Raw genomic sequence first — 13,180 nt, 5'->3', positions numbered from 1 at the left:
CAGATAACTACTTGAATGCTGTCTGTTCTTCTCAAAGGTTTGCTGCTATCTTACTGAATGCATTCTATATATATGCTGCTATCTTAGTGAATGCATTGTTTATATATGCTGCTATCTTAGTGAATGCATTGTTTATATATGCTGCTATCTTAGTGAATGCATTCTATATATATGCTGCTATCTTAGTGAATGCATTGTTTATATATGCTGCTATCTTAGTGAATGCATTGTTTATATATGCTGCTATCTTAGTGAATGCATTTTATATATATGCTGCTATCTTAGTGAATGCATTGTTTATATATGCTGCTATCTTACTGAATGCATATACAGCACTATAGAGAGTATTCTACTAATTGTATGGGGTGGAATTTCCACTCATAAACAGTAAACAGTAAGCAGTATGTGTGTGTGTGTGTGCGTGCGTGCGTGTGTGCGTGTGTGTGTGTGTGTGTGTGTGTGTGTGTGTGTGTGTGTGTGTGTGTGTGTGTGTGTGTGTGTGTGTGTGTGTGTGTGTGTGTGTGTGTGTGTGTGTGTGTGTGTGTGTTCTCATCCCAGTCCCACTGTGTAGGCCAGCTCCATTGTGAACTGTGGCTAAGTGTGGATTGGAGCAGAACTGACTGTCTTTAGATGAGAGAGGAAGCACAGAGCAGGTCCATACACCGGGAAAGCTCTATGGTCTACAACGTACATCATTCATAAAGCAAGTGAATTGCACATGAATTGCACATGACTTAACTCACATTCAATACAACACATTTGCCAGCAACCCTTCCTAGCTTGGTAACCTGCTATGCTCAATGGTTTACCAGTCTTACTGTTTCCTATAATGCAATAGTTTTTTTCTGGTAAATAAACACAGTTTATACTACACAGAAACAAAGAAATGTTGAGTTCAGTAACTTACCAATATCAGTCTCTTTATGGTTCTTGATTAATTCTGCCAATTCAAAGTTTCCTGCGATGATGGCCACCTGGAACAGAATGGTAGATTTATAGTGAGGTATTTATAATAGTCACATTTGTAAATCAATCAAAATGGCTTTTAAAATCTCACCAACTTCAATGGTGGATATGGTATTCATAGCAAATTCCTGACTACCAGCTCTGATGGCCACAACATGCGGTGGCTCAGTTAAATTTGTCAGAAAATAACTTAATTCCCATTGTAAAATGACTCACTTTCATGAAATGCAACTTGAAATCCTTATAGGTACTAATAATAACACAATAAACAGAAGCCTGGTAAGGGTTGTAGTGTAGTGGGTGGAGGGCAGCAGAGCCACAGTCACAGTGGATGAGTCAACACATATCCAGCCAGTAGACCCTGCCAACTGATGCCACCTTTAGCCACTTTTACATAAGACAGGTCAGTGCGGAGTCATATACTGTATATAGAGAGTTTGGCCAATGTGGTTTCTGTCTGAACGTTCCGATAGAGCCACTTCCTCCTCCATAGCCATTGCTAAGTGATAATTGAAGCTTCCGTGTTGTGCTGTTTATTTCTGATGTTTTTTTTTTTTACTTATGAAGATGTACAATTTGTTGACACCACAAAACTGTAAAGACTTGAATACACATTATTCCAAATTATAATTAATAAAAACTTCTGTAAAATTCCCTGCTCTGTTTTTCTTGTTTACAGTGGGTCATTTCAGAGGGAACTGTCGGAGGCACTCTTGTATTGTTACATCGCTCTGTTAACATGGTTTCCGTTTTAAAATCTGACCGAAACGCTCTCTATATACGGCTCTGGGTCAGTGGAATAGGAGAGGTAATGGGAGGCTCAGGCTGCATCAAAGAAAGGTAGAGTCATAGAGACAGAACAAGTTTTATCTCTATGAGTACGGTATAGCCACTGAAAACTGTATGACTAGACTACCTCTCTCATGGAAATCCTGAATAAACTCAACCCTCCATCTCTATCCCAAATATGAAATTGGTTTCATGTGGAAAAACAAATACATTACCTGAAAATATGGAGCAATTTTCAATTACACTACTAAAATGAGTTAAATGAATTAACCTATTATTGTAATACAGTAATAACCCTACATAAGCTATTGGAATGGAGTAGTAGTGTTGCAGTATAATGCCTGCTAGAGTGGAGAATGAGGCTGTGCAATAAAAACATGAAAACATAACTCCTACTTCCCATCATCGTCTCCTCCCAGAAACAACATTCTGCTACACTGAAAAGCTGAAACGCTCTGCTCTGCTGTCTGTTTACCTTATTACACACCATATGGGGAGGTAGGCTAAGTTATGATGTTACAGTATAGCCATGTGGGTAACCTCTCTTAACCCTGCACAGTTCAACACAGCACACGCTCTGTTCCTCTGCTGTCTGCTCACCTAGTCCCATACCATATGTAGGTAAGTTATGATGGCTAGGCAGAGAGAGGGGGAGAGAGAAAGAGACGGACAGCAAAACTAGGGGACTGAGAAACAAAGAGTAGAGAGATAGTGAGAGAGAGAGAGAGAGAGAGAGAGAGAGAGAGATAGAGAGAGCGAGAAAGTCTTCTCATGATTTGTTGACTTCAAAAAAGCTTTTTACTCAATTTGGCATGAGGGTTTGCAATACAAATTGATGGAAAGTGGTGTTGGGGGAAAAGCAGACAACATTATACAATCCATGCTCACAAACAACAAGTGTGTGGTTAAAATTGGCAAAAAACACACATATGTTTTCCACAGGGCCGTGGGATGAGACAGGGATGCAGCTTAAGCCCCACACTCTTCAACATATATATCAACGGATTGGCGAGGGCACTAGAACAGTCTGCAGCACCCGGCTTCACCCTACTAGAATCTGAAGTCAAATATCTACTGTTCGCTGATGATCTGATGCTTCTGTCCCCCCAACCAAGGACGGCCTACAGCAGCACCTAGATCTTCTGCACAGATTCTGCCAGACCTGGGCCCTGACAGTAAATTTCAGTAAGACCAAATAATGGTGTTCCAAAAAAGGTCCAGTTGCCATGACCACACATACAAATTCCATCTAGACACCATTAAAAAATATATATATATATTTCACCTGTCACGTCCTGACCCTAGTAAGTTGTCATTCTCTATTGTAGAGTAGGTCAGGGCGTGACAGGGGGTGTTTTGGGTTTTTCCTATGTTTTCTATTTCTATGTTTAAGTTCTAGTTTTTCTATTTCTATGTTGGGATTGTTTGGGTTGATCTCTAATTGGAGGCAGCTGATCCTCGTTGCCTCTGTTTAGAGTTCATATTTAAGTAGGGGTTTTTCTCTTCCTGTTTGTGGGTTATTATCTTTTGAGTAGTTGTTTTCCTCTCTGCGTCACGGTTTGTTGTTTTTGTATATTCAAGTATTTAAGTGTATTGCATTCAGTTTCACGTTTAATAAATATTTGGAACTACGAACATGCTGCATTTTGGTCCGATCCTTCAAACAGCCGTGATATCACCTTTATTTAACCAGGTAGGCTAGTTGAGAACAAGTTCTCATTTACAACTGCGACCTGGCCAAGATAAAGCAAAGCAGTGCGCAAAAAACAACAGTTACACATGGGATGAACAAACGTACAGTCAATAATACAATAGAAAAAAATCTATATACAGTGTGTGCAAATGTAGTAAGATTAGCGAGGTAAGGCAATAAATAGGTGTGACGCCCTGGCCATAGAAAGGGTTTTTTTGTTCGTTATTTTGGTTAGGCCAGGGTGTTACATTGGGTGGGCGTTCTATGTTCTTTTTTCTAGGTTGGTATGTTTAGTTGATTTTGGCCGTGTGGCTTCCAATCAGGCACAGCTGTAGTTTGTTGTTGCTGATTGGGAGTCACACATAAGTAGCCTGTTTTTTCCTTTGGGGTTTGTGGGTGATTGTTTTCTGTTTCGTTCATTTTTGACCAGACAGGACTGTTTGCTGTCGTTGCTGTTTAGTGTTTTGTTTATAGTGGTTCATTTTATTAAATATTCAAAATGAATACACATCCTCCGCTGCACCTTGGTTTTATTACGACGACAGCCCTTACAATAGGCCATAGTGGCAAAATAATTACAATTTAGCATTAACACTGGAGTGATAGATGTGCAGATGTTGATGTGCAATTAGAGATACTGGGGTGCAAAAAAGCAAAAATAAAAACAGTATGGGGATGAGTGTCACGCGTGACTGGGGCGTGACTGGGGGGTATTCTAGTTTATTATTTCTATGTGGGGTTCCAGTTTATTTTTATGTTGGTGATTTGTATGATCCCAATTAGAGGCAGCTGGGAATCGTTGTCAATTATAGTGGATTTATCGGTGGTGACAGTGTTTCCTAGCCTCAGTGCAGTGGGCAATTGGGAGGTGCTCTTATTCTCCATGGACTTTACAGTGTCCCAGAACTTTTTTGAGTTTGTGCTACAGGATGCAAATTTCTGCTTGAAAAAGCTAGCCTTGGCTTTCCTAACTGCCTGTGTATATTGGTTCCTAACTTCCCTGAAAAGTTGCATATCACGGGGGCTATTCGATGCTAATACAGAACGCCACAGGATGTTTTTGCGCTGGTCAAGGGCAGTCAGGTCTGGAGAGAACCAAGGGCTATATCTATTCCTGGTTCTACATTATTTGAATGGGGCATGCTTATTTAAGATGGTGAGGAAGGCACTTTTAAAGAATAACCAGGCATGCTCTACTGACGGGATGAGGTCAATATCCTTCCAGGATACCCGGGCCAGGTTGATTAGAAAAGCCTGCTCGCAGAAGTGTTTTAGGGGGCATTTGACAGTGATGAAGGGTGGTCGTTTGACCGCAGACCCATTACGGATGCAGGCAATGAGGCAGTGATCGCTGAGATCTTGGTTGAAAACAGCAGAGGTGTATTTGGAGGGCAAGTTGGTTAGGATGATATTTGTGAGGGTGCCCGTGTTTACGGATTTGGGGTTGTACCTGGTGGATTCATTGATAATTTGTGTGAGATTGAGGTCATCAAGCTTAGATTGTAGGATGGCCGGGGTGTTAAGCATGTCACAGTTTAGGTCACCTAGCAGCACGAGCTCAGAAGATAGATGGGGGGCAATCAATTCACATATGGTGTCCAGGGCACATCTGGGGGCAGAGGGTGGTCTATTGCATGTGGCAATGGTGAGAGACTTGTTTCTGGATAGGTGTATTTTTAAAAGTAGAAGCTCGAATTGTTTGGGTACAGACCTGGATAGTAAGACAAAACTCTGCAGGCTATCTCTGCAGTAGATTGCAACACCGCCCCCTTTGGCAGTTCTATCTTGACGGAAAATTTTATAGTTAGGGATGGATATTTCAGGGCTTTTGGTGGTCTTCCTAAGCCAGGATTCAGACACGGCTAAGACATCCAGGTTGGCAGAGTGTGCTAAAGCAGTGAATAAAACAAACTTAGGGAGGAGGCTTCTAACATGCATGAAAACAAGGCTTTTACGATTACAGAAGTCAACAAATGAGAGCACCTGGGGAGTAGGAGTGGAGCTAGGCACTGCAGGGCCTGGATTAACCTCTACATCACCAAAGGAACAGAGGAGGAGTAGGATAAGGGTACGGATAAATGCTATCAGGACTGGTCGTCTAGTGCGTTCGGAGCAGAGAGTAAAAGGAGCAGGTTTCTGGGCGCGATAGAATAGATTCAATGTACAGTCAGATGTATGGTAGGATGTGAGTACATTGGAGGTAAACCTTGGCATTGAGTATGATGAGCGAGATATTGTCTCTAGAGACGTTTAAACCATGTGATGTAACTGCATTTGTGGGTGGTGGAACAAAATGGTAGGTTAAGGCATATTGAGCAGGGCTAGAGACTCTACAGTGAAATAAGACAGTAATCAATAACCAGGACAGTAATGGACAAGGCATATTGATATTAGGGAGATCAATAGGGGTCCAGTGAGTGGTTGGGCTGGCTGGGGACACAGCGATTCAGGCAGCTAACAGGGCGGGGATAGCAAGCTAGCAGAAGGGCCTTAGAGGGACGTCTCAATGGAGGAAAGTCTGTTTTAGCTTCCGCGTGTGGTGACGTCGATAGACCAGTCGTGATGGATTAGTAGGGTTCCGAGTAGCAGAGGGGTCCAAGTCTAATTGGCAAAATATGTATAGTGGCCCAAGAAATTGGCCGATGGATCTATACAGCTAACAGTCCAATATGCTCTAGACAGCTAGCGGGCTGCAGCAAGCAGCTAGCGGGCCGCGGCTAGCAGATGGGCATTCAGGGGATGTCGCGATGTAGAGGGCAGTTGAGTACCCCCTCGAGCAGATTACGTCGTAGTCCAGTCGTGAAGGATCGGCGGGGTTCCGTGCCCCGTACCGGCAGTAGAAGGGGTCCGGGTATTGTAGCCCAGGAGTGGCTGATGGGCCTCTTTAGCTAGCCGGGAGAATGGGCCTAGCATGGGCTAGCCCCATATACTACCCACCACTGCGACCTGTACGCTCTCGTTGGCTGGCCCTCGCTTCGTAATCATCACCAAACCCACTGGCTCCAGGTCATCTACAAGTCTCTGCTAGGTAAAGCCCCGCCTTATCTCAGCTCATTGATCACAATAGCAGCACCCACCCGTAGCACGCGCTCCAGCAGGTATATCTCACTGGTCACCCCCAAAGCCAATTCTTCCTTTGGCCGCCTCTCCGTCCAGTTCTCTGCTGCCAATGACTGGAACGAACTGCAAAAATCACTAAAGCTGGAGACTTATATCTCCCTCACTAGCTTTAAGCACCAGCTGTCAGAGCAGCTCACAGATCACTGCACCTGTACATAGCCCATCTGTAAATAGCCCATCTGTAAATAGCCCATCCAACTACCTCATCCCCATACTGTATTTATTTATTTATCTTGCTCCTTTGCACCCCAGTGTCTCTACTTGCACATTCATCTGCTGCACATGCTACCATTCCAGTGTTTAATTGCTATATTGTAATTACTTCGCCACCATGGCCTATTTATTGCCTTAACTCCCTTATCCTACCTCATTTGCACATGCTGTATTTAGACTTTTTCTACTGTATTATTGATTGTATGTTTGTTTATTCCATGTGTAACTCTGTGTTGTTGTATGTGTCGAACTGCTTTACTTTATCTTGGCCAGGTCGCTGTTGCAAATGAGAACTTGTTCTCAACTAGCCTACCTGGTTAAATAAAGGTGGAAAAGAAAAGAAAAAATCCACAAAGCCATGAATGACCTAAGAGACAAGGCAAGAAGGGCCTTCTATGCCATTAAAGGGAACATACAATTTGACATACCAATTAGGATCTGGCTAAAAATACTTGAATCTGTTATAGAACCCATTGCCCTTTATGGTTGTGAGGTCTGCGGTCCGATCACCAACCAAAATGGGACAAACACCAAATCATGAGAAAACAAAATGATAATTACTTGACACATTGGAAAGAGTAAACAAAAAAACTGAGCAAACTAGAATTATATTTGGCCCTAAACAGAGAATACACAGTAGCAGAATACCTGACCACTGTGACTGACCCAAAATTAACATAAGCTTTGACAGTGAGCATAGCCTTGCTATTGAGAAAGGTCACCTTAGGCAGACCTGGCTCTCAAGAGAAGACAGGCTATTTGCACAATGCCCACAAAATGAGATGGAAACTGAGCTGCACTTCCTAACCTCATGCTAACCATATTGGAGACACATATTTCCCTCAGATTACACAGACCCACAAAGAATTTGAAAACAAATACAAATCCGATTTTGATAAACTCACATATCTATTGGGTGAAATACCACAGTGTGCAATCACAGCAGCAATATTTGTGACCTGTTGCCACAAGAAAAGGGCAACCAGTGAAGAACAAACACCATTGTAAATACAACCCATATTTATGTTAATGTAAGAATATTCAAAGATAAATACCCAACGCGGGGAATTAACGATCAATGGAAATAGTTGTTTTATGAGTAATGGGGAACTGAAGATTAATGGGTCAGGGACATGGGTTGTTTTTCAGTTCAACATCTGTTTAGAATCTGTGTAGTTCCAGTCCTGGACTCACAGCTACATGTGGCAAGTTCTCATTGGACCAAATTGTCTATACATTGAGCCTGAAACAGGATACTTGGTATTCAACCATTGGCCTAATTTTGCTGCAAGGAATTCTAATTGGTCAACCACAGGCTAAGCTTGGGTATAAACTACATCCTTTCTCTTTGTTCAGCACAGAAAACACTGAGAACAGGGAAGAATAAACATCTACCATCTGCTTTCCAGCTCAACAACTATGATTTGTTTTCTATGAATTAATATATTTTTCTCCCCCTAATTTGCTTTGGGGTCTGTGTTATTGAAGAATAACATCAACTGCTTACATTTTATTTATTTTCCCTTTTTTACTTTACAACACTGTATATAGACATAATATGACATTTGAAATGTCTTTATTCTTTTTATTGTTTATTTCATTTTTGTTTATCCATTTCACTTGCTTTGGCAATGTAAACATATGTGACCCGTTTCAGGAAACTAGGCGTATGTCGCAAGTCACGACCTCACAGGAGAGCCATTTTAAAGTTTTTAAAGTTTTTAAAGTTTTTTAAATTATTTATTTTTTAAATTGTTTTTTGGCAGAAATGCCTTCTGGAACATGTGAACTTTCATGTGCCTTAATAACAAACTTGTATGCAATAAAATTGTTAAATTACAAGCCTTGTTCATTAAGCCACAGAAAAAGTCAGCAACCTTCCCACTGGCCATGATTGGCTGAGATAATGAGTGGGTTGGACATGCCGAGAGAGGAGTTCAGATTGATCTGCCATATAGAAGGCTTCTGTCTATTTCAGCTGGTCAATCCGTGTTGGTAATCCTGTCGAACGCGACTTTAAAAAAAATGCATTGTGTAGTGGAGCAGCATTAGTGTTACTCTCCACTTTCTGGAAGATCGAGTTTGGAAATCAGTGTAATTAGAGTATGATAGCTGAAGAGATGGAGAAAACTCCTGTCTCTGGATTACATCGTCAAACTAAGGGCAATCGTGGCAAGGCATCCATGACAGGGTGACGCGTCCATCATGCATGATGATGTATAAGGGTAAGATAGTCTAGCGTAAGCTAGCTACATTTTCAGATATTACACATTTCTAATTTTGACAGAAAGTGGATTTGATTTCAAGCTAAAATGTACTGTTAGCTAGCTAGCTAACGTTATGTGTATGAAGTTATTATTCGTATCCCAGAACCATTTGCTTTGCTAGTTAGAGCCTAATGTTAACTAACTAACATTGAACCTGGTTGGTTAGCGCGCAGCAGATTCATGCAGGGTAGTAATGACATGATTTGGTAATATGTTCATTGTTGTTTAACAAGCTAATGGTAGCTGGCTGGCTCATTAGCTAACGTTACATGACATGTGTGATCTTACACGTTGTTTACCTAGCTAGGTTCACTGTTTACCTAGCTAGCTAGCTACGTGTTTTAAGCTAAAGTGTACAACACCCGTTGAATATGGCTGGTGTCAATAAACGTTGGCAAAAAAGCGTAATGAAATTGTTGCCAGCAGAGCTGGTTAGGCTGTTTTCATGTTATCCAGAGGTAAACAAATCATTGGCCAGAGTGTCAAGTGTACCCTCTAAACGCTCAGAGAGCGAAACGAGATTGGTGGGGCTAAGGCTTAAGAGGGTGTGAACAATGCTGAATGGGTATAGACAAAGAAAAGCTCTTCACTAGATACCAACACATTCAAAGGCCTTTTTCTCAAAAGTGAGTTTACAAGTTTATCAACTTTCAAAGCAGAATTACTTTCCCATTGTTCCTCAAAAATGCAGTGTATACAATATCATTTTGCAGCTCTGAGTCTCTACTTTTATCCAACGTAAAAAACACAATTTCAAATTTTGCTACTTAAGACCGAATCCAGGTGGTGAGTCACAAATGTTTCCCATGCCAATAAAGCCCCTTGAATTGAAATTGAATTGAAAGAGAGGGAGAGAGCGAGAGAGAGAGGTAGAGAGTGGTATGAGGAAGGAAGGATTTGAGCGAGGGAAGGTTTACCTGGTCCCTAACCATACTGAGGTAAGGTGAAGTATGATGTCTGGGTGTACTAGAAGTGAGACAGGATGTGATGTTGGGATGAAAGTGGGTCAGGAAAGAGGAGCACGAAGTGAAGTGCTCCAATTTCCTCTGAATCAGTGTGTATATCCCAAATGGCACTCTATTCCCTCTATAGTGCACTACTTGTGACCAGGGCCCATAGTGCACTATATAGGGAATAGGGTGACATTTAGGGCGCAGTCTGAGTCTCAGCACTTAATTTTGCCACCATCAGTCAGCAGATGCCTGCCTAACTGGGAAAACTTAATCAGAATTTGATTGGACGAGGTGAATGCGGTTTATGGCCCACTTCAAATGAGCTGTAATTAAGGAGTCATTGAGGCAGGAAACATCATTTTATTTTAAGTATTTTAAGTGTGAAGGGATGGATGAATAATAGAGAGAATTAGAGGATGCATCAGCACTCAGCGGAAGTGTACATTATATAAACAGCATCACTCCACTGACTCCTACATAATGCAAGAGAAGACAGTTGGCTCAGCTGGGGATCAGACTAAAGCAAAGGAGTTTAGAGTAACTGAGGAGTTCAGACTAAAGCAGAGGAGTTTAGAGTAACTGAGGAGTTCAGACTAAAGCAGAGGAGTTTAGAGTAACTGAGGAGTTCAGACTAAAGCAGAGGAGTTTAGAGTAACTGAGGAGTTCAGACTAAAGCAGAGGAGTTTAGAGTAACTAAGGAGTTCAGACTAAAGCAGAGGAGTTTAGAGTAACTGAGGAGTTCAGACTAAAGCAGAGGAGTTTAGAGTAACTGAGGAGTTCAGACTAAAGCAGATGTGTTTAGAGTAACTGAGGAGTTAGACTAAAGCAGTGGAGTTTAGAGTAACTGAGGAGTTCAGACTAAAGCAGAGGAGTTTAGAGTAACTGAGGAGTTAGACTAAAGCAGAGGAGTTTAGAGTAACTGAGGAGTTCAGACTAAAGCAGAGGAGTTTAGAGTAACTGAGGAGTTCAGATTAAAGCAGAGGAGTTTAGAGTTCACACTGCTAAGGGAGCATGAGGAGGTAAAGAGGAGATTTGTTGGAAGATGTTCAACTTTGAACCATAAACATGTCACAAAGGGAGACTCTTTCACAGAATAAAAATGATTTATGTGCTTGATAATAATGAACCTCGTGCAGTAGTTGTTATTTTGCCATGTTATTTAAATGGCAGCTGTGTAGGCCTGCTGCCAATAAAAAATGGGTCAAAACAATTTGTGTGTGAATTCACAGTTTAATTATTTGTGGGATATGGAATTGTCTGCATTAAAAGATGATGGTAAACAGGGTAGGGATGATGAATAGGAAAAGGAGAAAATATAGTCAACAACAGCTAGGAAGCTATTCAGTATCCATATCCCTTTTTGACTTCAACCCCCTAAATGCATCACACCTACATTATGACTAATTGGTAGTTGGAGTTCAGAACACTGTGGAATGCTGACACATGCATATAAACAACAATTAAAACATGAACATTTCTCCCAGAACCATTGACTGTTTGTTCAGAGAGAGGGATGTCTTACATAAAAGACTGCCAAATAAGGAACCACTGACTCTTAAACAGCTTTGTTTAACAATCTAAAAATATGCTCATTATGTTAGTACCATCTTGCTTTTCCCTTTTAAAACCACACGTGAACAAAACTTGACTGAAAACACACAGATGGAGACTGATCTGCTTGCCAAAATACTACTGCAAAGAAACAAAAGGAAGGGTTGCAATGGTATGAAGCTTCACCACTACAAGCATCTAAAGGTATCACATACTACACTCCAGATGTAGGATCTCTTTTGTTGCTGAGAAATGCAAACTTGTAGTGTATTCAAGGTTTAAAAAGGCTTGTAAAGTTGGTCATTTCCACTTTAAAATGTCAGACTTGATTTGCCCCTAAAGAAAAATGTATCAACCCCTACAAAGAAAATGTCCATTAATTATAATCCACATAATAATTCACATTTCCTGTTGTTGCAGGATTATTTTCCTGCTGTAGAAAACTGGCTCAAATTAAAATCCTACACATGTAGCTCTCTACTGATGTAATTCATCTGAGAAGGTTAATGAATGATCATTATATACCATACCACTTTGAAGAACAAGGCAATGGATTGGGTATGCATTGCAAGTGGCATGCTAGTATGGAGAATGGAATGTAGTGATCTACGTTTTACAGCAAGCCTGTACTGTGAGCAGTAAATGTTAGAGGTGTGAGTCAGTCCATACCTGGAATGGTGTCTGGCTTCTGTAGTTCTTCACTTCCTTGTTGGCACCACGAACAAGCAGTACTCTGGCACAGTGTTCCTTAGGGATGACCAAAGGAAAAGAGAAGGGAGAACAGAGTAAGACCAGGACCTAATCTATTTCAACTCCATTGCTCTCTCTGTCTCCCTCCCTCTCTGTCAATTCAATTCAATTCAATTCAAGGGGCTTTATTGGCATGGGAAACATATGTTAACATTGCCAAAGCAAGTGAGGTAGATAATATACAAAAGTGAAATAAACAATCTCTGTCTCCCTCTCTCTCTCCCTTTCTCTCTCCCTCTCTGTCTCCCTCTCTCTCTCCCTCTCTGTCTCCTTTCTCTCTCTCTCTCTCTCTCTCTCTCTCTGCTGCCAGCTACTGTTTATTATTACTCTGTAATTATCTGAACCCCTTTAACGAGAGAGAAAACCATCTTGATCAAGCATTCCATTCCATCAACTGATCTAGCACCGATTCTAGAACATTCCAGAACTGAACAATCCATCAACTAATCTAGCACCGATTCTAGAGCATTCCAGAACTAAACATTCCATCAACAAATCCAGAACATTCTAGAACTTAAGTGATTCCAGAACATTCCAGAAAGTATCATTGCTGGAGCTAGAGCTCACCCTGTCCTGTGTGTCTGATGATGCCTTGTCTATGTTCCAGGTAAAGTTTGATGATGCCTTGTCTATGTTCCAGGTAAAGTTTGATGATGCCTTGTCTATGTTCAAGGTAAAGTCTGATGATGTCTTGTCTATGTTCCAGGTAAAGTTTGATGATGCCTTGTCTATGTTCCAGGTCAAGTTTGATGATGCCTTGTCTATGTTCCAGGTAAAGTCTGATGATGCCTTGTCTATGTTCCAGGTAAAGTCTGATGATGTCTTGTCTATGTTCCAGGTAAAGTCTGATGATGTCTTGTCTATGTTCCAGGTAAAGT

General features: G+C 41.2%; 1 protein-coding gene across 1 annotated transcript in view; it reads right to left on the bottom strand.

Moving 5' to 3' along the window:
- Positions 1 to 13,180, bottom strand: part of LOC106561615 (SH3 and multiple ankyrin repeat domains protein 2) — a 163,025-nt gene that overhangs the window by 121,576 nt on the left and 28,269 nt on the right. Inside the window, exons 8-9 of the mRNA XM_045688461.1 lie at positions 12,222 to 12,299; positions 908 to 974 (exon numbers count right to left, since the gene is read on the bottom strand). Of these exons, the coding sequence (XP_045544417.1) occupies positions 908 to 974; positions 12,222 to 12,299 (145 nt within the window). The remainder of the gene's footprint in view (positions 1 to 907; positions 975 to 12,221; positions 12,300 to 13,180) is intronic.

Source organism: Salmo salar, chromosome ssa10 (genome assembly GCF_905237065.1).
Source record: "Salmo salar chromosome ssa10, Ssal_v3.1, whole genome shotgun sequence".
NCBI lineage: Eukaryota > Metazoa > Chordata > Actinopteri > Salmoniformes > Salmonidae > Salmo > Salmo salar.
The sequence above is the reverse complement of the archived record's forward strand: the minus strand, read 5'-3'. Positions and strand labels throughout refer to the sequence as shown.